Source organism: Athene cunicularia, unplaced genomic scaffold (assembly GCF_003259725.1).
Source record: "Athene cunicularia isolate RWA unplaced genomic scaffold, athCun1 SCF_2, whole genome shotgun sequence".
Lineage (NCBI taxonomy): Eukaryota > Metazoa > Chordata > Aves > Strigiformes > Strigidae > Athene > Athene cunicularia.
The window spans coordinates 1,052,098-1,076,601 of NW_020799266.1; the positions used below are offsets into that span (position 1 = coordinate 1,052,098).

At 50.6% G+C, this 24,504-nt stretch overlaps 1 protein-coding gene across 1 annotated transcript in view; it reads right to left on the minus strand.

Annotated features, from left to right (window-relative positions):
• The window catches only part of LOC113490661 (rho GTPase-activating protein 39-like), a 29,986-nt gene extending 5,974 nt beyond the window's left edge, over positions 1–24,012 (minus strand). The window contains exons 1-6 of the mRNA XM_026867218.1: positions 23,978–24,012; positions 23,317–23,712; positions 13,109–14,417; positions 8,663–9,209; positions 7,246–7,335; positions 457–530 (exon numbers count right to left, since the gene is read on the minus strand). Coding sequence (XP_026723019.1) covers positions 457–530; positions 7,246–7,335; positions 8,663–9,209; positions 13,109–14,417; positions 23,317–23,712; positions 23,978–24,012 — 2,451 coding nt within the window. The remainder of the gene's footprint in view (positions 1–456; positions 531–7,245; positions 7,336–8,662; positions 9,210–13,108; positions 14,418–23,316; positions 23,713–23,977) is intronic.
• Positions 24,013–24,504: the final 492 nt, after the last annotated feature.

Sequence of the window (24,504 nt, forward strand, 5' to 3'; positions counted from 1 at the left end):
CCCCCCCCCCCCATGCCAGCCATCTCCACTGTGTGATTTTTTTGAACTGGGAATGAACAACCCTGCACTAATCCAGCTGCAAGACCTGGCCCATGTAAGTTCTCAGTGGCAAAGGGAGACTCTTCCCTCACTTGAAGAAACCAAATATTGGGCATCCCCCTCTTACCATGGAGACAGGGAAACACGTTTGTCCTCCACACCCCTAAGGCCAGGGAGCACCAGCCACACGGCTGCCAGCATGGCAGGCACTGCTGTCTGCCAGGAGGGTGGCGGAACCTGCACAGGAGCATCCTCCCACATGTTCATGGGGAGACAACCTCTGAACAAGCCTCACCGGCTCGCTCTGTCTCCATTTCCTATCACTGAGTCAGTGGTGACCTCTGAGAGTCATGGGACCAGCTGCTCTGGGACCTGGGCAGCAGGCCTACAGGCCCTGGAGCCAGGGCAGCCACTCACCTTTTTGCCTCCAGTGACAGCTACTTTCCGTAGCTTCCGGTAGCAGTATTTGGCGTAGGTGCTGATGGGCAGACCTGGTGGAAAGGAAAAACAAGATATCAGCCCACAGTGCCATGCACCCGCCACACCAGAGCCCTTCAGAGAGCACCAGTGCAGCAGTTCACACCAGCACAAACAGCCACCCTCCTTCTGCATGGCCTGTTGTGTGAGGAGGGCAGAGAGGCTGCCAAAACCTCACACCGAGCACCCTGAAGTCTCCCGGCCCTGTAGCCCCATGGCAGGCAGCATCAATGCAATTCGGTGCTTGGGCTTGGAGGGATTAATCTTCTGAGTCCACACATAGCTCTGTGCCTCTCGGCCCCACTCCTACAGATGCCTGCCTCTTGCACAGGCAGCCTGACCCTGTCCTGACTCAATACAAGGTGCCCATTTGGCATTCACAGCCCAGGCACACACACACACGTTGAGTCCTCGCTCCTGGCGGCACAGCTGGAGTTATATGTCTCACAGACACAGAGCTGAATATTTACATATTGCCATATCCCAGCCAAAGAGCAGGCAGAGCCAGCCTCCTGCCAGGAAAGATTTCAGTGTTATAAACAAATTGTTTACAATTCAAGAACTGCAGTCCTGGGCTAGTGAGAGAGGCAGCAGCAGAGAGAGGTGTGTGGGGCTGGAGAGGCAACACCAGCACCAAGAGTGAGCTCAGGGTGCAAGGGGAGGTACAGGAAGGAGGCAGGGTCTCCCATCTTCCCAAAGCCCTGCAGAAAGGTTCCTCACTCTCCTGCCTGCAGCATCCTCCAATCCAACCTTGTACCATGAGGCTCAGGCATGATCTGTGATATGAGGAAAATTGGACATGCCAGAGCTTGGGAAATGCAGCCCTCTGCAAGAACAGCTGCTCTGCTTGTGCTTGGTTCAGTGAACTCTGAGGGCGAGTGGAGCCAGGATTCACAGAGCTAATCCCCCTGTGACACCAAGAGAAATGTTTGCACTGACAGAGCACTGATTGCTGGGAGAGTTTTTCCAAAACTGTTGGCCTTTTGTTCTTTTTCGAGACAAACCCAAATTGCTTGCTGAAAGCAGTGAATAGATCTGCCCTATTTGAATCCCTGCCAGGCTCAAAGCTCGCAGCAAAGTTCAAAATATTTGTGGCTTTAAAAATCTACATTCTGGTCAGATGCTGTATATTTCAGATCAGCCTTTCACACACCCTATGGCTTAGGTAAGCTGGTCAGGAGCCTGGAGTTCCTCAAATCCTCTCAATGCAGAGGGAGGACAAGCTCTTCCCAAGCAGAACAAGAATTCACAGAGGTGAGAGATGAGCTTTACCCCATTCTCCTCTCAGCCAGACAAACCCCAGTCCTTGGCTCCCCACAATAAAATGAGCACCCCCTACCTCAATCAATCTGCTTGACAGCTGGAGCGGAGCCTCTCTGTGATGCTGGAGCAATGCCAAAGGAGGTACAACAGCATTCCCCTCTCCCACAGGCAAGGGGAAGGAAAATCAGTTTTAGGAATTTCTCTCTCTTGGGAATATCTAAAGGAAAACATTTCCCATATGCAAAAATCCTGCTAAATCCCAGGCATGATTTATACTAGAAATGTCTGAGGATTAAAGAAAACAAACCCAATGAGCTGCTTTGTGATGCTTCACTACTCCAGGTTATGCCTTCTGTTGTTAAAATGTGCAGACACACCCCGATGCAAAGTGTCATCTGCTTCACGAAGGAGAGAATGGGAAAAAAACTGGACCATATCTTTGCATCACAACAATTACGCGGGAGGCAGCATATTCAAAGCTAATAATAGGAAATGTTTTTTCACACTGTAATTAGACCATGAAACCGATAATCACCCTAGGAGTTTAACAAGGTTTGCAAAGGAACCGGTTGCATTGAAGAGCCTGCATGGCTGATGCGTGGGCAGCAGCCAGACACATTTGCTTGAAGCCTGTTTTGTACTTTCCCAGAAAGCTCCCTGATCCTGGGAAAAGCCTGAAACCTACATCCTGCACTTTCTGCACAAGGTGTTCTGCTCCCAACAAGACCAAGCTGCAGCTTCTGACCCAGAGGGGGTTGACAGGGTCATGCATGGAGCTAACCAAATTTCAAGCAAATAAACTGAAAACTAAACTTGCCCCATGCACAAGGGGCTGGACCCATTACTGCCCATGGACAGTTTTTAGTCTGGAGAAGAGGAGGCTGAGGGGAGACCTCATCCCCCTCTACACAACTACCTGAAAGGAGGTTCCAGAGAGCTGGGGATGAGTCTCTTGAACCAAGTAACAAGCGATAGGACAAGAGGGAATGGCCTCAAGTTGCGCCAGGGAAGGTTTAGACTAGATATTAGGAAGCATTTCTTTCCAGAATGGGTTGTTAGATGTTGGAATGGGCTGCCCAGGGCAGCGGGGGAGTCCCCATCCCTGGAGAGGTTGAAGAGTCAGGTCCACATAGCGCTGAGGGATCTGGTGGAGTTGGGAATGGTCAGTGCTAGGTTAACGGTTGGACTGGATGATCTTCAAGGCCTTTTTCAACTGAGACGATTCTGCGATTCTGTGACCTGAATCACCAAAAAAGCAGAGGGAGGCCTGAGGAACACCGTGACAGGCACTGCTGCAGCGGGCACAGGACGCCCAGCTCTGCAGCCTCACACCTCCCTGTCTGCAGCAGCAGCCACCGGCTCCACACGAGTGCTCCTGGGGCATGTGCAGAGCAAGACAGATCCGCAAAGAGATGCAGAGTGGCTGTGAGGGAAACACAAGGGAGATGAGCAGAATTTAGCTTTAGCCTTCGTTTTTCCAAACCAGTGGCTTGACTTGACCATCTGGCTGCTTTTAAAATGCTCAGCTTTGAGGCAGGCTGCTGGCATCAGCTCATCACACAGGGTCAGTTCTAACCAGCAGCCCTGGTGCTCCCTCCGATCCCCAGCTCACACCCCTCAGCGCAGGGATGGGCTGGAAAGGGCTAACACTGACGGCAATTCCACTTCTCTGAGCACATAATGAATCTGTGAAATCCAGGTTGATCTGTTATTTCCTGTGGTACCACAGTAGCCCCAGGAGCTCGGAAATAGAAAACTACTAACAACCCACACAGTGAAAAATAGTTTGCAAACAAAAATATTTTTCCATGTGCTGGCCTAAAACACATGTGAAGAGCTTCTTAAAGAATCTATTCTTTTATAACAAGTTAAAATCCAGGCAAGGCACATGCAGGAATATACCTTCTGGAACAGACCTGAATGCTCTCCTGCCAAAAAATGTCTTTAAAAAAGCAGCAAATGTAGCAAACAATGTGGATTCAGGACCTGGCCACAGGACATGTATTGTCTGGGTTTTTCTCTGATCAATCGTGACCTCTCGGGGACCTCAGCCTGGCACAGTCAGAGCAGACTCTCAGACCGGGGCCACATCCTGCTGTGCTCTTCAGCACAGGGGTAGGTGCCTCCTGAACAGCTCAGCTAGGCTTTGCACCAGTGCCACTCTCCTGGCTTAGATCTGCCCAGGCCACCCCATTTTGTGGCAGTGTTTCAGCCCCTCTTCTTCACACCACCAGCGTGTCTCTCTGTATCCCAGCAGTGCAGTGCTGCTCTATCACTATTCCCTATGTGGCAAACGCCATGCTTTGTCAGCCAAAGGGCCCTATGAGTCAGCACCTGCATCTGCCACCAGGAGGATAAAGAACAGATACAGGATGCCTGAAAAATTAGTACCCCCCTAAAAAATCTCCCAGCTAACAGCAGGTGCAAGACGCCCTGAGGTAGTGCTGCACCTGAATCATTAACCATCAACTGACAAACTGCCCTTCGAATCTGTCCCATTTCTTCCTAAACTCCTTTATGCTCCTAACCTGCACAAAACTCTACTTTGCTGACTCTTAATGATTTAATTTTGTGCTTCAGGACAGCGTGCTCTTCAGCCTGCTGCCCAACAACAAAACCAGGTGGTTTCCAATTCTTCTGCTACAACAGACAATGGGAAATATTCTTCCTCTTGCTCTTCACAGGTGACCTGCAGTTTCCTTCAACCCACTGACCTTCTCTCTTCTCTCCTCCAGGTTCAGCTCCTGTGGGGCTTCCCCTGCCATACTCATCAGCCCAGGAGGGACTACAGGCAGGACACGCAGAGCAGGCACATCAGAATTACAGCCAAGTACTGGTTTGCTCTCTGTCCCTTTTCCACAAGCTCCTGATCCTCTGCTTGGCTTCTGACTGTTTCCCAGCACTGTGTATACATTTCTGGAAATTCAGATACAGGCTGCAAAATGTCTTTCCCTCCTTGAAACAGCTACGTAAGAGCCTACCACTGCATGTGCAGGTAGGTACATCTCCCATACACTCTGCTTTCGTTGACACAATTTTCTCTGCTGCTTGATCACTCAGTTACCCTTGCTAGATCCCTCTGCACCTTTATAGTTTTTACAGTCCTGAATAATTTTGTACCAACATCGAGCTGCCCGCCAATTATTTGCTCCTTGTATGGACCCAAAGCCCAGCTTATATTCCTGCAGGATCAGCAGACAATCCTCCATCTGAAAACACATGATTTATTTCTACCTGTTATTCTTCTGCCTTTCTATGGGTTATTGATCCACGGGAAGACCTTGCACCACCTTTATATTTCATTTACTCACAGAGAATAATGCTAGAAAATGAAGATTGCAGAGGTAAGCATGGGAAACTTCTAAATAATTTCTTTGGGTGCATGTCAGATGATAAATGTTTAGTCACCTAAGTGTTCACTTACAAGCCTCTGCACTAAAGGAAGTGTGTGTGTGTGTGTGTGTGTGTGTGTGTGTGTGAAATCACTCCTTTAACTCAATTTTTCACTGAAAGATTTACATACATGCCTACGTTTCTACTATTCAGTTCTGTTTGAAGACAGTGCATTTCATTTCCTTATAGATTTCTCTGCTAAACTGCTGCTACAACATCCATAAGCATCTAAGTATTTCAGATCTACTAACAAACTTCTCACAAGTCTTGCAGATTCAGGGTGGTGCATCCTACCTACCCCTCACATGGCCAGCAAGCAGGGCTGGTGGAGCAGATGTAGGTGTTCCAAGGAAAAGCCTGACCTTTCCAGCCCAGCAGCAGATAGAACCTGGTGTGTTCCTGCAGGATCTCCCTTTACTTCAGGTGCGGTTCTGAGGTCAGGCCCCAGAAAAAATCCTCAGTGTTATCAATCACTTGTGAAAAAGCTGGTTCAAGTGATCTGCCAGCCCTCCTGCCTCTTTTGCTGTGCCCCTTGCCATCTTTGGAGAAGCTGGCGGGAGCCTGCAGACCAGCTCATTTGTTCTTAAGCCCCAGTTCACTGCCAGAGCAGGTCTGTGTGCCAGAAAGCAGAGAGGGTCCAGCGAAGGGAACAGCGTGTGACCTGTCACCAGAGCCCAGGCTGAGGCCACAAAGGCACTTCTGACTTTCAAGTGCTTCATTCTGGAAACTTTATAAAGTTATCCTGGCATGCCTTTTTCATAAAATTTATATATATATATATATATATATATATATATATATAAAAATTTCTGAAATTTTTAAAAATTTATTTTTAGGTAAAAACTATTTCTATCTCCCTAAGCACAACTCCAGCACAGGCAATATAGAGAAGCAATTGCACAGGAGAGCCCAATCAGCCCACAGACAGAGCACACCCTGCGCAGAGCAATCTCCAGGGAGTTGCCCCATAAAGGTATCAAAGTCCCTCTAAGCACAAGCAAAATGACTTTTCTAAGACTCAGAATGGGCTGAATTCTCCTGGGCCTGAACAGGAAAGAAAAAAGACATATATCCCTACAAGAAATATAATCCCTCTGTGCAATTTTAGGTCTCTACTCTGAATCCCACTGGAGACAGAGAAGCCACAGACGCTCTTACTGCAGGGGCCGTGACCAAGAGGCCTCCTCTCAGAGACTTCCCCAGACTTGCAGGTGCCTTGGGGGAGCAGTGACACAGAAACGCCAGAGCAGGAGAGTGCAGCTGCGGTGTTCACGTTTCACGCACCCGCCTGCAGGCGTCAGGTAGGGCTCAGCAGTGTAGGAAGCTGGACTCCAGGTCTCCCGGACTAAAAACACTGAGGCCACATGATATAAACTGCTGCCTGATATGAATTCACAGGGCTGGCTCAAGTTTCCTGAAAGCAATGTAAAAGAAAATTGAATGGACTTTGTCTAGCAAGACTTCAGCCAGATGAAGTATTATCTTGCAGTCGGCAGTTAAAACCTGAGGCTGGGGGAATACACGAGCTCTTGTTCATCCTGCACAGATGCTACTGCAAGCCCTGGGCTGCAGACTCCAGGAAGCAGGGACATGGGGAAGCCAATCCTGAAGAGTAGTTCTCTTTGCCACGTATCAGTGTCCTCTCTGAAGCTCCTCAGGTTGGGTGGTGGTTTACAAAATTCATTACTACAACTGAGACAGGTTCTTTTGCTTGCATGGCTTTTAGCACTGGAATGTGCTATAGGAGACTCTATGGCATACATAGACCAATTGAATTACAGACCCAGATCTGCAACCAAATTAAAATACTTTTGCTCACACAACTGTAAGTGAAGGGGGTCCTCCACTGCTGCCACACTGCTACCTATCCCACGTACTGCCCAGGTGCCACCCGCACTGCTGACTGTGCTCTGATCAAACCTCTCACACTGGCCACCTGTAGTAAAGTTTCCTGAATCTAAGTTGATGCACTTAAAGAAATGGTCTGATTTTCAGTGAAGTTCAGTATCCCTGCCTGTCTGAGGTCAGTGCAGTCCTCCCTCTTGGCTCCCTGGATGCTGTGCCTCCCTTTACCTTCATCCTCGGTGTTTTGTTTCCTCTTTTTCCTGGATTTTGAGTTCTTCTTGTTTTTCAGATCCACAAGCTCCTTGATGCGCTGGGCAACTGAAAATTCAAGAGGCTCTGGATTAATAATGTGGAATGATGAACACCAAAGCCCAGAGTGCCCTTAGACATGATAGCCAGCCTAACTCCAGCTGAGGAGGTCTGCCTGGGGAAAGGTCCTCTACCACAGCCAGATACAAATGTATCTGAACAAGGGGCCCAGAACATCACTCAGCTTCTCCAAATGGCCAAATAGTTGAGAAGGGGTTCCAGGCAGCAAGTTTATACCTAAATAAATTTACTGTCTAAATACCAGCAGAAGAAACAACCCACTCAAATAGTTCAGATTACTCCTCCTTGCTGCCTGGATACCGGTGCTGGCAGGGTGATTTTTCACTCCTGGACCAAGTGTAGCTGGAGGGAATCGTTTTTGTGAGAAGTGACAAGGGTTTAGGATCCTCATGAAAACCCGAACCAGTGCTGCACACCCAGCAGTTCACTGAAGGAACCCCACACTAAGGCTATGAGCAGGAAGCCAGAAGGCAAAGGTTGGCACTGCATCACTGCTGCCCCTAGGAGCCAGCTCCATCACTGCACTCACTAGCAGGGGCAGAACTTCTGCACCTGCCCTGGAGATCTGCGGGGGCTTTAACTTGCATTTGAAGCCCCAAGTGGAAACGGGTGCTCTGGTTTCTTGCCTGAGACTGGAGAGGACACAGAAAGCACTGCTGAAATAGTGACAAATCAGCCAATAAATACTCTCCAGGCTGGCACCTGTTTTGTATGGTTTTTTTTTTTCCCCACAGGATGCTGTAGAAATTTAAAATTAGGGTAATAACTGAATATATGCTGGGATGGTCCCAAAGGATGTATCTGAAAGACAGATACATCACATCTCTTCACAACAAAAGCCAGCAGCGTTCAAGAGCCTCCACTATCTCCCAAGCTAAGGCCAGTTCATAATGTTTGCAATGGCTCCCTTAAAAACTTCTGTATTAACATTCATCTCCTTTTTTTTGCCTGCTTTAAGGAGCTTTGAAGTAAATCATGTCTTCAGAGTTGAAGACATTCAGAGTTGACACTTGGCGGGTCCAAATCAACTCTTTTCAGTGCTGATCTTGCCATGCTGATCGGTGAGATGAGCACAGACTAGGGCTGGCATTTCTTTGCCAGACACAAGTGAGAACTGCAGGGAGATGAGCTGGTAGCAACTTCATCCTGTCAAGGAAGGATGAACTTTCCCAGCACATGGTGCTGGGCTCACTGACATAAACCACAGCACTGGCAGGTGACTACCTGTATTTTTGAAAACCAGACAGCCCTGAGTAAGTGTCACAACCCACCAGAATGCTGCTGGGAACAGAGTGGGTATGCATGAGGCACTTACTGTTTTCATCACTGTCAAGGTGGCGATAAATGTAACCTTCCAGATAAGACTGAAATTTGGGTGATGGGGAGAAAAAGGCCAGACTGATGGCCATCAGTTCCCAGCCCCATGCCAGACTTCTGTAGCACGTATTATCTGTGGTCTGCCGAATCAGCTGTATATAGAGCTCATCCCGTAAACCTTGCATGCTCCAGCACTTGGTGACCGTGACCAGCGCCACGTGATTCTGGTCCATGCGAGTCTGACGATCTCCCATGTAGCTCTGCACCAGTTTGAACATCTCACACGCCTCTTTTTTGATGGTGCGGTTGCTAGTGATGAGCATTGGCTTTTTGATAGAGCCGCCATTCCAGGACAGCATGTTGGAGATGGAGATCCTTCGGCGGAAGATGCCCTGCGTGTGCATGTTCAGGTTTTTAGAAGCCCAGTCTGCCATGCTGCTCTGAGAGATGGGCTTCCGTAGAGTATTGTAAGGGAAGTGATACCCTACACAGCTGCCAGACTGGCCACTGCTCTCCTGCTTGGGGTCCGGCTCTATTGTCCCAGGCTGCAATGGAGAACAGATGTGTTAAGAGCAGCTTAGGGTGACTCCTTACCCTGCTAAGAAAATTATCAACAGTGAGTCATGAAGCTACCAGCAACTGCAAAACGGTGAATGTGTACAAAACATGATTTAGTGCAGAATCAGTGGCTGACATCTGTAGTTCTGCAAGAGCCTGGCTGGCACAGCTGCACACTGATACTGTCCCCAAAGGAAGCACTGGGACATGGAGTACCAGGGTTGATTATCCAAGCTGTCCTAGAGCTCCAGGAACCAGCCCAAGCAGGAGCTGGGCTGATTCCCAGAGCAGCAGTACAGCTCTGTGGCACCAAGCACACACCAAGGAGCCAATTTATTCTCCCACTGTTCACCTCTCAGTTCCTGCAGAGCCACAGGAGCCCAGCAAGTGGGTGGAGAACACGAGGAGGTGGCAGAGACTAGACAGCCACAGCAGTAATAACATATTTCCTTCTCACCTTTACCCTTTGTGGCTCCTACAATTGCAGCTGGTTACTGCCTTTACTATTTTTCCAAGTTCTAGCAATAAAAAAAAAAAAAAAGACAAAACCAAATCAACATGGCTAGCAACTATCAGGAGCTGCTGAGATTTGGGCAGCCTGTGCCTGGACTGAGGCACTGAAAACATGTATCTCAATTCCACTATGACCTTCACAATGGAAATGCTGGCCAGACACACAAACAGGTCAAGAGAAGCTAAGAGAGGCACAGTGGAGCACAGGCACAGCTATTTTGATGGCAAGGCTGTCACCCAAGTAGGATAAATCATGTTTGATTTGAAGTGAATGAGACCCTGATATTCGCATCAGTCAACTTTCACCACTAGCAAAGCTGGCTCTCCCACCACCCTACAGACACACCACAACCTCCTGCCAAACAGGGTCTGGGCCTCAGCATCCACAGGGAAGATACAGGCTGTGGCTGCAGACCCAGCGCCTCAGTGAGCACCACTGCGCAAGGGTCAGGAACACCTCTGCAACGGGCTCCCGACCACGTTTTCCTATCCGAGACAGGTGTAACCTTCCCCAAAATGAAATCAGAATTGCTCACACGTACTGGGTTGTTTTTCCTTCTCAGTGAACTAGGGACAGCTATGCCCCACCTGCAGTCTGCAGTGATCAAGCTCATCTGCTACAGGGACAAGTCCACTGATCACAAGTTCACAGAGATAAACAGTAGAGACGAAGACCTTCTCTCCTTTCAGACTCTGTATGCAGTTTTTACATTGGAGCCTTGTCCAGCCTTCTTCCCCAGTGGTTGCTACAGACAACTACATCATTAGAGCTTTGGTAGTACTGATTCCAAGAAAATTATGTGTAATAACTACTTGTGAAAATAAGACACTTATTTTGCCCATCCAGACTTTTATGTTTTGGATAGAAATGTCAGCCTGGGACTCATATTGAACTCAAACACCCAACAAGCTGTTTTAGGAAAGAGACTTTTTTGTTGGACTTTAAATTCCCATGTATAGCAATTAAGAGCTAAACAGCCCACACTTTGGACTACATTCTCCAAGGAGATCTCCAGCAAATAGAGAAAAGTCAAACAAGATAATCTTGAGACTCTTGGTTTTTAAAGGAGGACAAAGAAACAGAAATCCTGTAAATTTTGGTTCTGAAGTGGAAAAAGTGAAATAAGACATACATTTTCCTTCTTTGCAGATCACCTTTAACTTGCACACCACACTATTCTGGTCCTGGCCTACAGTCAAACCCAAAATCACATTAGTTCTTAAACATTTAGAACAAGTCAGCGTTTTCTTCTCAGTAAGAAGGAACTACTGAACTGACAACAGAGGCTTGTGCAGTCCAACCCTTCCCTATCATACACCCAACATGTACCTACAGGCAGATGATGGGATTAGCACATATCACACTCCACCTCTTATCGCCAGCCTGGGGCACAATCATTTCTCCTGCTTTTCTACTTCATTTTGGTTTTTTATCCCTTGAGTTTTATCCCTCTTCACTCTTTCTGAATTCACTCAACATGTTGCCTAAAAAATCCCTGCCTGCAGATCTTCTCTGCCACCTCCATCCTCAGTCTCCTTCAATTCACCTTCCACATCAGGGGCTGGTTTCCCTCCTACCACCCTAATTGCTCTTTCAGCATCTTACTTCTGAGGATCCACCTTTTCATATTCTCTAGAGGTTCAACAAGCTCTTGGTTCTTTCCTCTTCTCTCTCTAGAGTTTATCTCTCAAATCTCGTTCACACAACTACACAGCTATTATCTTTGTGCTGACAGTTCACATCCATCTCTGCTCAGCCTGTCCCAGAACTTCTGCCCACTCTCTTCAGATAATGAATCTCCTCGTCTTCCAATTCTCCTCTCCATCGCACAGGTCCAGCACAGAACAATTGCTGGTTGACTCAAGCTGTGCCATTTTCAGCTAAGGCAGCGAATTTGCTGCCGTATTCTCTGTAGCCTCCTCCCCTTCTTACTTGGACTCTTACATCTCAGAGTATTTCCATACGCAGAGTATTTACTTATTGACTTACTGCCTTTACCAAAACATCCATCTTAAATCTTCCACTGTATTCTCCTTCTCCATCCTACATGAATTTTTTTTCATTTTCAAGGCCATTCACAGCCAACTCACCATCTCTTGTGCATAATCACCATGAAGTCTCAGCTCTCTCTGTCAATGCAATGAGGTGTAACACATTCTGAAGACCAGACAGCGGTCTTCTGACAAGTCTAAAGAGGCTGTGAAAGGAAACTGCTGAACTATTAACTGTAACACACGTCACATAAACTCAGACTGGCCCTGTGCCTGAAAAATGAAAAACGCAGGAACGTGATCTCAGTTTTAAAAAGGGTTTCAGGTGAAAACAAGACACTGTTACAAAAAAAGAGAACACATACACATAAATCTGATACAGTAGGGAGGTGTCAGCCTGGTTTTTAGAGAAAAATTGTATGTCACAGGTCTACTGGAATAATCTGAAACGGTCAAGGAGCTTTGCCAAGTTTCTCCATGAAAGGTCGTGGACTAGCAAACAGGAGAAAAGACAGAACTAAGTGTTAAAATAGTCAGTTTTTATGCTAGAGGATTGTCATCAGCTGTGCCTCACAGAAGAGATGCAGACTCAGACTGTTCAGCAGTAATGAAATAACTGGAAGAGTGAGCAAAGAGAAAAAAGACAAAACCTTCACAGGATATAGAATCACCCATGTAGGACCTAAATGCAAACTAAAACCATGAAGCAGGAGGTTCCTTCAAATCCCAACAGGAGAAAAGATAGCAAACTAATTTCTGCAGAAGTGCTGTTATAGAGAAAAACTACTCCACTTGTGCAGGCACACTAACAGGATTTAAAATAGCTGTTTCCAAATGTTAGATGCTAGAGTCACTGCCACAGGTTTTCTCAATATTTCCATTCAATGCTCAGGAACAGTCGGAAGGGAGAACAGAACATGAGGAACTATTAGAAAAAGGAGAGGAAAAAAAAAAGATAAAACACTGCCATCTGGCCATGCAAACCCTGACACCTACATCCTGCACCCCACCAACTCTGGCTATCCCAGTGCAGAAAATACCTGTGAGGGGCAAGGGCTGTCAAAGAAGACATGAGTGCCAGTAAAATAATCAGGCAGCAGATTTACACAAATAATACAGCAGAGCACCCAACAGTGCTGAGGCCTTGCTGGACATGAGCCCCTCCACAATTCCCCCTCCTCTCACACCACTGGCCTGAAATGGCATCTTCAGCTGCGAAGTTGTGAAGCTTTGCGACCCCATTTGCTGTTCTGCAGGCACAGATGTGTTCTGTCTGCAGCATGGCCACTAATCCCATCCAGGAGCAAACCAGGGACTCGGCTCTGTGCCACAGCAGTCCAGCAAAGGTGTGCGATTCAACCTAGTGTAGATGGGGAGTTACCTGGGAGGAGTGGCGTGTAGCATCTGACAAAGCCAAACTTGTCTGGCTGGTCACATTCTTTTCTAGAGAATCTATTTTCTCAAAAGTCCTCTTCTGCCTTACTGTGTCCTGTGGAGCAGCCACATCATTGAGAAAGCTGCCCCTGCTCTCCAGGCCCTGTCTACACAGGGACCTATTACTAGCTGAGATGTCATCCCTTGAGCTCTGGCTGATGCATTTTTTCAAGTGGTCAGACTGAAACCTGACTTTGCTGCTCTCTGCTGGGATGCCACTCTCCAGACTTTCAGCATCAAGGCTGGCTTTGCTTCCCCTGCAGGCTGCTGACCTGCCCACCACAGCACGCATCTCAGCGATGAGCTTATCATTCAAAGCCGTGAGCTCGCTGCTGCTGCCTACAGAGCCAGGTCTTCCTTGAGCTGTTCCTTGCCTCCTTCCTTTCCTTTTTCTCAAGCTTGGAGAAGGGCCAGTTGAATAACCAGAATCCTGATGGCTTATACCAGTTGGGTACTCCTGAGTTTGCAGGCTGTTCTGTCGACTGTGGTGGGCTTCCATGTTCTTGAGGACGTTGGCTTCCAAGATCCTCCAGGACTGCTTGAAACTGTCCTTTGAAGTAAGCTGACCAGGCAGTTTAGTAGAGGCATCAGCTGTTGTGGCAGAAGAGTGGGAGAGTTTGGAAAACTGGTCAACATTGACCATGTGTTTTATATATTCTCTGCCAGCTGGGCTGTATTCAGTGGAAGAGGGATTTCTTGCATACTTCTTTCCAGTTTGCTGCTGCTGCATACCTGGATGCTGTAATAATTTTGTTGGCTGCAGCTGCTTTTTTAAGCTATTGCTTGGTGACCTTGGTGGTGACATCCCACTCATACTGACACTTTCAGTGTCCATATCTACTGGTGGCTCATCATAAATTGGAGACTCCAGAGATGGCTCATCATATATAGGTGCAGGGGAGGCATACTTGGGAGATGCAGGCTGGGGGGTTCCTGTCTGGCTCCTTGAAGGTGTTTGAGAAGTTGGACCATTCATCAGGACTAGGCAAAACCCACCATTCTCTGTCTTTTTGATCTGCATAGACTGCTTTGTTTCTCCTGTAGGCATTTGCTTTATCGCTCCAGGGCTCTGGGACATGGATTGAGGCTGAGCATATATGGCTGGTTTTGGAAGAGATTTCTGGTCATTGGCCTCTGGAGCACTCTGCAGCTGAAGTGAACTGTTTGAAGAGCTCTGTATCTGCCTCAGACTGTTCACTTTGACCAACATGGCTGCTTTCGTGCCTGGCAGAGGCTGCCAGTGGGTAGGAGTCTCCCTGAAAGAAGAAAGATACAAACACAGGGAATTATTTAAGAACTGTATTAACTGAAGTATCCTCTTATTTCTACCCAAATACCAGGCTGTTAGTCTCAAAGTGCCTGGAGATTTCCCAATCAGTTCCTCATTGTTTTTTTCTTGGAGATCACCCTTCCCAAATCAGAAACGCATCATTGTTACACACATGATAAATTTCTAAGACATGAACAGCAGAACAATGAGATGAAACCAAGTTCATCATACTAAAACCTGTCTGGTATCAGCAGCACGTTGTTAGGAAACAACCTACGCTCCCCAAGGTTCATTAGCTAGCACAGCACCCAGAACAACCAGCTGAAGACCAGTAAGTGATATTGCATCACTCAAGCAGAGAGTTGGAAAAGAACCCAAAGTGTCTGCCTTTGGATTGTCAAACTATGATGACAGTCCTTCCATACTTACTTTTTGATCTAAGTTTCCAAATGCATGTTTATTTTACAGGAAACCTGTAAGGCCTATGGGAGATGTATGGGGATGGACATCCTCAGCTCACAGGATGCATGTTACACTCCCACACAACCCACCAAGCCTCTGTGTAGAGCATCCTCCCAGTCTAGGCCCTCAGATCTGGTTCCTTTGGCCAAACCTACTGGCCCTGCCCAGCTTACACAGCTGTGAAATTTTCTGCTGAGAGTAGCCTCTGACCCATGGTGGTGCTCGGGATCCATCACAACCTGACATGCCCACTGCAACATCCCAGTGCAAGAGGTGTACTCTGCAGTGTAATAACCGCCTGCTGTCAAGGCCTGTACTTGTAAGCTCTGAAGAAAAGAGAATGGAAAGGCTGTTAAACCAGCCTGAGTTTCCAGGTCTTCAAAGGCACCACTGTGCCCAGGAAGGCCCCCTTGAACCTGGCCCCATTTTGTGCCCTTCCTCTACATATCTGCTGGCAGCCATCGCTGGGTAAAGCCTGAGGGCGCACTGCGAGTGCCCCATCTGCAACAAGAGATGTTCCCCTACACCTTCATGGTTATTCTGCGCTGTTTGAACTATAACACTTGTTCCCCATCCCACGCTGCTAGACGGACTCATCTCCACCATGTGCCCAGAGCTGCCTCTTAGTGATGCTGCCCCACCAAGCCCCAAGATATCCAGACACCCCAACCCTCCTGCGCACTGCTCCTGCTCTCCAGAGACCTTCCACCCCTTGGATCCCAGTGCCCTCCTTCACACGGCTTCTGTGGGGGTGCTGCCTGTCATCCCCCCATGGCTCTCCCAGCAGCAGGGTGCATCTGCTCACACCCTGCTCTCCCCACACACCACCCCAACAGCACATGTCTGCCCCACAGCAGCAGCCCCATGTCACTGTGGTGTCCTATTTCACCTGCTCCCTCCCCGGTTATCTACCCCACACCCAATATCCCACGTCTGCTCCCAATCACTCCACTCCTAAGGGGGTAGTGTGCTCATTCTCCATCCCCTGCTTACCATATTTTTGGCAAAACATGCTCTCCAATGGCACCGCGCCTCTGTGAATCCCAGGAGAAGCACGGCTGAGGCCGGCGCTGACCCACCACAGGCGCAGCAGCTGGCTCCCAGCCAGGGTCCAAAGGCCCCCGCTGCACCACTGCGTCACTGCTCTGCTCCTTCCCCATGACAGACAAGCAACTCTGCCTCATGCAACTCTCCAGGTGACCAGAGAGGGTTTGAGAAAGGGCTGTCTTCTTCTGTTCCCATGCTGGGGTCCCCCTTACTCTGGGGACCTCCCCCAGCATCTCCCACTGAAGCACAAAGAGTTTTCCTTTAAGGGAGCTTCTGACACTAGTTCAAGATGGAGATGCCACCGCTGTGACGAAGGTACCTCCCCAGCCACTGCCTGCCGCTCACAGCATCGCAGCTCAGTACTGACCTAAGCCCCAGCCCAAGAGTGGCTGCTTGGGAAACACCGAGGGATTTGGGAGTGGCCTCCCTCCACCTGCCCAAGCTGCCATCAAGCACAGCCCCCACTCTCCCACTCCTGTTTTGCCATCAGTGGCTTGTCCTCTGCATGCCTCTTCCCAAAGGCACAATGCTTGGAGCGAGGGGTGACACCAGCTGCCCCAAGCGAGGATGCGGGCAGGGAACAGCCAGCAGTAACGGCAGGATGAGAGCGGCATTCACGAGGACACACTGCCCTGCAACCCACCAGACATCCCTCCCCGGGGGCTGCAGGGACTGCTCCTCGCACTGGTGTGTCCCTTCTACATACAGCCAAGCCCTGATCCCAAGTGGAGGTGCTGCTGAACACCAGGTTATTCCTCAAAGAGCTCCTGGACTAACAGGAAGAACCAGAGCAGCAACATTTGGTAGCTTTGAAATGAGCGTTTCTGACACCCCACCACCTACCTCTCTGCTTAAGTTGTACCAGCAGGTCGTTCTGCGGCAGGGAAGTGAGACTGGCAGAGAGACGTGTCAATGACAAGCAGAACTGAGCCACTCACAGGCTCCTGACTCGGCAGGCAGACCAGGAGTGATCACATGGGAGTGATTTTAAACACTGTGGCTGGAGCAGCATCACGTCTGGCCCAGCACTATCCAATGTTGGAGCCCAGGGGAGAAGAGCCCCAGGCCTGCAGCACCACAGACCCAGAACTGCAGGTGTGTCCCCCTCCCTTGACAGACCCCAGCTGTAAGGGAGTTGGAAAATAACCCTGTGGGAAGGTGCTGGGTCCCACATCCCATGAGCTACCTCTCCCTGATTTACAACACTGCACCTCCAGCCAGCTCTGCTTGCAGTGGAACCACCCGCTTGGCGAAGGCTTGGCAGACCCACCTCCATCAGGCATGGCCCAACCAGACTCATCACCCTGCGCAGGCTCAGCATGCGCTGGTACTGCCCAGGACCAGCAGGCCCACTAGTGCCCAGTGCTCGCTAAACCCCTACCGCTCTGGAGCGGCAGGAACTCAGCCCGAAGCTCTGCTGCCTCCTCAATCAGCTCTGGGTCACAGTGAGGAGCCTCTCCCTGCCTGCAGAGCAGGCAGCGGTACCACCTCCTGCCCAGTCATATCGGTGCTTGTACTGATCTGCACCCACACGGCAGCGCTGGGCACATCCAGATCTGTCACTGCTCGGGTGCGGGGCTGGGCATCTGAACAGCACCACCAGCCCAGCCTCCAGAGACAGGTGCCTGCCCCAGCGTGACATTATGATTTTAGGGTCCTGGGGGATGCCACCTGGTGACAACCTTCCCCCTGCATCCAGGAAAAAGAGCAAAGCCCAGATTTTGGCCCTCAGATGAGCAATGAGGAATTTGATATGGAAAAAAAAAGGAGGAGGGTGCTGTGCTCCCAGACTCCCGCAGAAGATGAGCTGCCTACCTGTGACCCAGTGCCAGACGGAGGGTGGAGGGCAGCAGGCACCCTGAAGCACAATGGCATCTTGCTGCCTCAAGTCACCTCACCAGGGCATGAGAAAGGCATCCCACACCTTTGCCCTGCCTGGGACGGGATGACAGGTTGGGGCCTCGGCACAGGTGGGATGCAGTGGGGAGCAGCAGGAGCTCCGTGCCAGAATGGGGCTCTCCCTGTGTCTGCTCCACAGATGCCGTGAGCCCAGCAGGACAGGTTAGACAGACACAACCATGGCAAGGCAACGAGGCAAGGGGCTCTGTCACAGACAGCAAGCCTCCCTCCCCACAGCAGGTTTTCGGCATTTGCCGTCTGCACCCTGACAGCAACACGGCTGGAGAAACAGGCTCCACTGCCTCTGCAGACTCATGTTCCCTCCTTCAGGCTGAGGGGCAAAGCTGGTGTTGGGATCCAGCCCAGACCATTTCAGACCAAGTGCTGTGAGCCCCGGGGGTGGCAGAGCCCAGAGGCGCTCAGGCAGCTCTGAAGGGACGATGGCACTGGGATCTTTGGCATGACAGCCACACAGAGCGGCCAAGCAGGGTGGGCTGCAAAGCACAGAGGCAGGAGATAAGCAAGGCCACCACGCCACTGCTCCTTCCCAGCTGCAATTTGGAATGCAAGGACTGTTCCAGGTACCCAAGAATTTGATGGTTCCACCAGGATATCCGGGGGGGGTCTTACAGGGCTGGAGGAAACAGGGGAGCTGTGCCACTCTGGTGTCACTGAGGGCAGAGGGGGCCAAGCTCCAGCCTGACCACAGCCACCATGCTTCCCCTGACCAGGAAGTTTGTAAGTGAATGTGATTGAGAAGATAAACCTCCAAAGCTGTGCCATAGCCCACCTGGCCTGTCAGTCTCATGTTAGACACAACAGAGCCATCTCCAGCCGCCCCAGCCACCAGAGATCAGAGGAAAGAGGCACCACTGCAGAGAGGTTTTTTTTGAAAGAACCATTTCCACAGCCATGAATGTTCTCCTGGGGCCATGTCTGGATACAGCTTCCCTCAACCCCATCCCTGGGCTGCTAAGAGACTAAGCAGAGGAGAATGAGGTCTCTCTGGCTTTCCAGCATGGAAAAAGATTCAGCCTTGTCCTTCTGAGCAGTAAAAGCCCTGATGGAAAGCAAAGCCAGTGGTGTAAAAACATCCCCACGCAGCCTTTCAGCTGTGCTCTTCAGCCACCAGCAGCAGAGACCCTGCCGAGTCCCCTGGGACAGCTCCTTCGAGGAATGCTTTCAAGTAGCTCCAACATAAACACTGCAATCCAGCGCTGGCTTTCCCAGCCCGCACCCAGCTCCAGCAGGCCCAGCATATCCGGCAGCTCTTCCCAGGCTCCAGAGCTCCATTGTTTGCTCTTCCCTCCCAGATGCCTGGAGAAAAGGCCCTGCACCTCAGCTCTGCCCTCTCCAGCAGTTATTTTCCTGGTGGTCTGACAAAGGCAAGTGAGCAGGAATGTTTGTATTTCAGCAGCAGCTGCTCCCTCCAGAGCCCACAACAGAGGCAAGGATGAAGAGTCCGCAGAGGTGACCCACCCAAACCCAGGTCTGCATATGGCCTCAGGGAGAGCTCTGTGAACATGTGCAAAGCATGGTGTGTTTAAGAACCCAGCCCCAAGGCCAGCAGCACAAGAAGGAAACAAGCATGTATTTATTAGGAATCCTTATGGTGTCTCTGGCCTAACTGTAAAGAACTTAACATGGGCATCACTTACACTGGGCCTTGAGAATTGTAAGCCCATAATGAGGCAAACCAGACCGGGAAGAGCAGAGGCACCCTCATAGCCAACTTCACAGGCTTCACATCACGTCCCCCCTAACTCCCCTTTCAGCACACCTTCCTGGAATGGTAACACCAAGCCAATTCTCCCTCCCAGTCCAAGATGTTGAGCCATGGTGAAGGTGGGCAAGGAGGGGACAGGCAGAACAACCTACTGCCCATGCAGAAGGGACCCACATCTCTCTTGTTCTGGGGGATGGGATGTTCCCAGGGATGGTGGATTTCTACATGGAGGATTTGAGATCCATTGTTATCAGAAGGGGAACCTTGGAAACCCCATCGTGAAACAAGTCCCTGACCCTGGGAGAACCACAGAAGGAAGAGGAAAAGGGCCAGTCTGCACAGACAGTGGGGCTGGGGATGGCAGAGCCCCCTCCCAGCCCTGACTGATTGCGTGTCCAAACGCAGCACACAAGCTCTGCTCCCAGCTATACTGTCCTCTTCAGGCCTCAGTCCTCTGCAGCACCCAGCCCGTTCTCACCCATGAGGTCCAAGGAGCTCCAGCAAACCCCAGTGCAGCTGCAGCAGCTCACAAGACACTTCCAAAATGCTACCAGCTGCTTTCAGCCCTAGGCTGGTCTCACAGTCCCCAAGGGATCACATCCATCCTTTGCAGAGCTTTCCAGCATGTGAAAGGATCATTTAGTCCCCATCTCCCACAGAGAGAGTCTGTCTTCCTACTAGGACCCCAAGTGCTCAGGAGGGGTCTCGAGCTGTATGTAATGGAGGATTTGCCTGCTGTCCTTGCTCAGGTGAAGGAGAAGCAGAGCTGGCACTGGGCTGGGCAGCCCCAGGAGGTGCAGACAAAAAACAACACAGGAGCAAGAGCACACGCACAGGCAGAAGGGCTTCCCCAGGAGGCTCCAGGGATCACAGCAGCATCTCCCCCTCTGCAAACAGGTACCATTTTCCCAGGGGAACTGACCTCTCTGTGTCACCCAGGGAAGCCAAGGACAGTGTCTAGAGAAGGCTGCTCCAGGCTGGTGCACTTTAGAGAGCTAGAAGAGCAGCAGCGAGCAGTGGGGCAGCAAGGGAGAGGGCGGGATTGGCACGTAGACAGAGGAAACAGGCAGCAAAGAGTGGCAGTGTAATGCCCTCCGGTCCAGGGAGAGTTTCCACTATGCTTGAGGCTGTTGCAGCAGCAGTGAAACATGACAGTGAGCACAGCAGATTTAGCAGTGCTGATAGAAGGCACAAGAGAGGAAGGGTGGGAAAAAACAGCCTGCTAAAAGAAAAGAGCCCTCAATCACAAAGTATTACTGAAAAGAAAGGATGAAATCCCTTCCCCCAGCTCTCTGTGGCATGTGCTTGCAGGAGGCCCCTCTTGGGGACCATGTCTCCTCTGGCCTCTTCATCTATTATGGGATGACAAACATGAAGGTAAGAACAACAAATCTTTTGTGCTGCCATTAGAAAGAAAGGCAAAACCGTCTTGGATGCAGGTACCTATAAAGATGTCAAATGCTACCAACAGCACTCAACATATTTGCCCTTTGTTTATACAGCTGTATCCCTGTCGAGGGAAGGAAGAGGACACACTTATATTTGTCTTTGGAGAACACCACAGACCAACAGAGCTGACAAGCTTTGTGTTCTTCTGCTGTTACTAGATCAGACATCCCAGCAAGAACATTAGATCCCACCTAGAAACACTTTCTTTGGGCTCAGCTCTCTGCTCAACGTTTTACAAGCTAGCAGAAGACAAGAAATCTCTCCTTGGGTGTCAGACTTGGGTAAGGAAATTGTTCTCCACACCATGACTGGACATGCAACCCCCACTCACAAACAGTGGCAACAACACATAATGGATGTGCAAAGAAACAGTGCTCAGTCTCCTGCTTCCAACAGAGCAGCTTCCACAGGCAAATGCTGTCAGCTTACTGGTGTGAGGGTCTGGAAGAGCCTCACAGGTCCAAGCAGCCGGTTAGCACCTAAGCAAGCTGCCACTCACACCTTTCCCAGTGCTTGCCCTTCAGTGTTTGTCACAGGCTCAAAGTGTACCAGGGTTGCTAGAAAAAACATGGACTTGGGATGGAGCAAGGACGACCTCTTCCCACTCCCCTTCCTTGCAGGAGAACCGGCAGTGGTGCCCAAGGTGCTGCTTCCTCCTATATGAGGGGGCCTCCATGGGGCTTGTGTCAAGAGGCCCAAGGGCTGGTGTTGCTTATCCCTTGAGGCACAGCCATTTCCCATACTGAGGCAGAGGAAGCTGCATTCCCCTCCTGAGAGCCTGAGTCAGATATACTTTGGTGCCATGGAGCTCAGGATATTTTATGCCCTGTGCAAGGCTCTTGCACTTGCTCCCCTGGAGACAGTTTGTCAGTACCTGTCCCAGCTGCAGAGGGACAAGGAAGGGAAGCTGGTCAGCTCATGCCAAATCCCACGTGCCTGTGGCACACCTGTGGTCACTGGAGGGGGGGGGGCAGAGGGAACTGGGAGCTACTGGGGTTCAGCTTTAGGCATTTCTCACTGAGTTTCTCCTGGCAGGGCAAGAATCATCCTCTGGATGGGTCTGAAGCTCAGAGGGGCTGCTCATGGGGCAGGAGGCACTGGAAGCATCTCAGACACCAGTAAAGCTCTGAGCTCTTTCTGTTGCATTTTGTGTGTCATGCAGATCTGAAGTGAATACAGGACAGCAGACAAGTGATAAACGTCAGTTTAGGGTGCTTCAGAGCATGTATTTTCCAGAATAGGCATCATACATGGTTTTCATCATCTTGGCTTTTTAATTTTCTCCTTGCCAGCACCAGGCACACAGAAAAGCAACCTCAATCCAGAAATCAAGCTATTAAAGGATCCTGGCTTGCTGCATTTCCCAGAAGTGGGGACAAGGAGCACTGGCATGGATGGCAGGAGTGCCAGGCTTACTTGAGCTTTACTCTAGCCCTTCGGTGAGTCACTTGTCAGCCTGATTCAATGGCTCCCAGCACGGCCTCCCCAGCTGTTGGTACCACGTTCTTCATGGCAGGAGGGAGGCAGGGCAGTGCTGAGCAGTGACCCAGGCAGAAGGGCTGTCCCTGCAGAGACCATGGAGGGGATGCTTTTGTGCAGCTAAAGTCGGCAAAGTTTCAATACAAAAAACCTGCCAAGTGTCATCAGACTGGTTTGAGTGTAAGAAAAATCTCTTATCCAAACAAAATAGCACCCCATTATCGTTCTTTCATTTTGGGCTTGATGTGATCAAGTAACTGTGTCTGGGAGTTCTGTCCCTGCAGCCCAACCTCTTGCCCTGGCTGAAGCTGCAAGCACATGCAAGGAGCTGAGTGAGTGGAGAGGGAAAGAGCTAGGAGCAGTCAGGCTAACATGCACCCGAGAGCAGCCGGGCCCACCACACCCTGCAGCGGCCTAAGCCCCTGCACAGGAGCTCAGCTGTCCCTGCAAACCCCACCATGAGTGTCCGACAGAGCTCTTGTCCCTGTGTGACAATCTTGCATATTCCCTCTCCTTCTGTTCAGCACAAAGAGCTCTGGAACAATTATCATCTTTTGATGTGTTTTTACAGTGCCTCACACAAACCAGGCCTGGCCCAGACTACGGACATGCAAGAAGAGCTGCAGTAGTGAAGGCAGACAGCTGTACAGGGGCAAGAGGAGGACACGCAGAGGTGATCACTGGCCTAGCAGCACCTTTGCCCCAGTGCTACATCTTCTCAGGGCAGCACAGCTTCCCAGCCAGTTTGCCACATAGCAAGTGCCTGCCTGGCAACTGAAGCAATCCATTAGATATAAGAAGAGAAGGCTAAAGCTCTCCTTACCTGCCAGGGTCTTTCTTCTTCTCTGCAGAGCAGTCCCCCTTGCCCTTCATCTCCTGCAGAACGGTCATTTGGATAGGGGTGCTTCTGCCATCGCTGCCAGTGCTGCCCTGGTGCTGCCGGCCCTGGCAGTCGGGCTGGGAGCTTCGCTTCATAGCCTGGAGCTGCGCCAAGGGCACAATGTCGCAGCCCTGGGGCCGGTGCCACACCGTCTGCCGTGTGATAGCATTGTAGTAATAGAAACGGTTGTTATTCTGGTCGAAGAGCTCCCACCACTGCTTCTGGTCCGACTGGCGTACCTTCAGGTTGGGAGGGGGCTCCCATCCGCACTCACCGGTGGTCAGGTTGACGTACATCCGCTCCTGGGAGCGAGGCTCAATGATCTCCACCCAGTCTGAGCTGCAGGGACATGAGAGCTACATTAGTCTGGGCCAGAGGCTCAAGGCAAATGGGTTGTCTGGGAGTGCTACAGAGCCACTGCCTCTGGCCAGGCAGCCATGCTGCAGATCAAAGCATTGCTTGGGGCCGTTCAGCAATCTAAGGAGCTCAGGGGAAGACAAGGGAAAGTGTTTGAGATGAGGTCGAGCCAAATCAGCAGCTCCCGGGCACAGGGAAAGGGAGTTCACCCCCCAGCCCAGCCCTGACATCAGCTCACACCACTCACCAGCCCAGGACAAGCAGCATGGGGCGGGCAAGCATTGTCTGCTGATGCTCTGATAACTCAGATCAAGGGCTGGAGCGACTGCAGGATCACCGGCGCCTGGCGAGATCCGCAGCAGAACCTGCCCTCGAGAGCAGGGAGGATCTGCAAAGCAGGATCTGCTCCTTTTGGAAGCTGCACCCTGTTGTTAATGCCACCTGGGGAGACCAAACCCCTGGTTCCCAACCACAGGGGCAGCCTGTCCATGCAGAGCTAACATGCTGTGGGGCTGGAAGGGACCTCTGGGTCATCCAGGCCCTGGCTGAAGCCCACATTTGCTTGATTGAACAATAAATGCAGGGAGTGACTGATGGATGAGCCCAACGACATTGCAAGCTCTTTCCCTCCTTCCTTGGCTGATGGGACAAAGCCCTCAGTAGCCCTTTGGGTGTGAGGTGATCCAAAGGACAGGCTCAGCCTGCCACTGATGTATAACCCCTCTGCTGCCCCGAGAAGCCTCTCCAGCCCCTGGGTCCCTCACCAGCATCCAC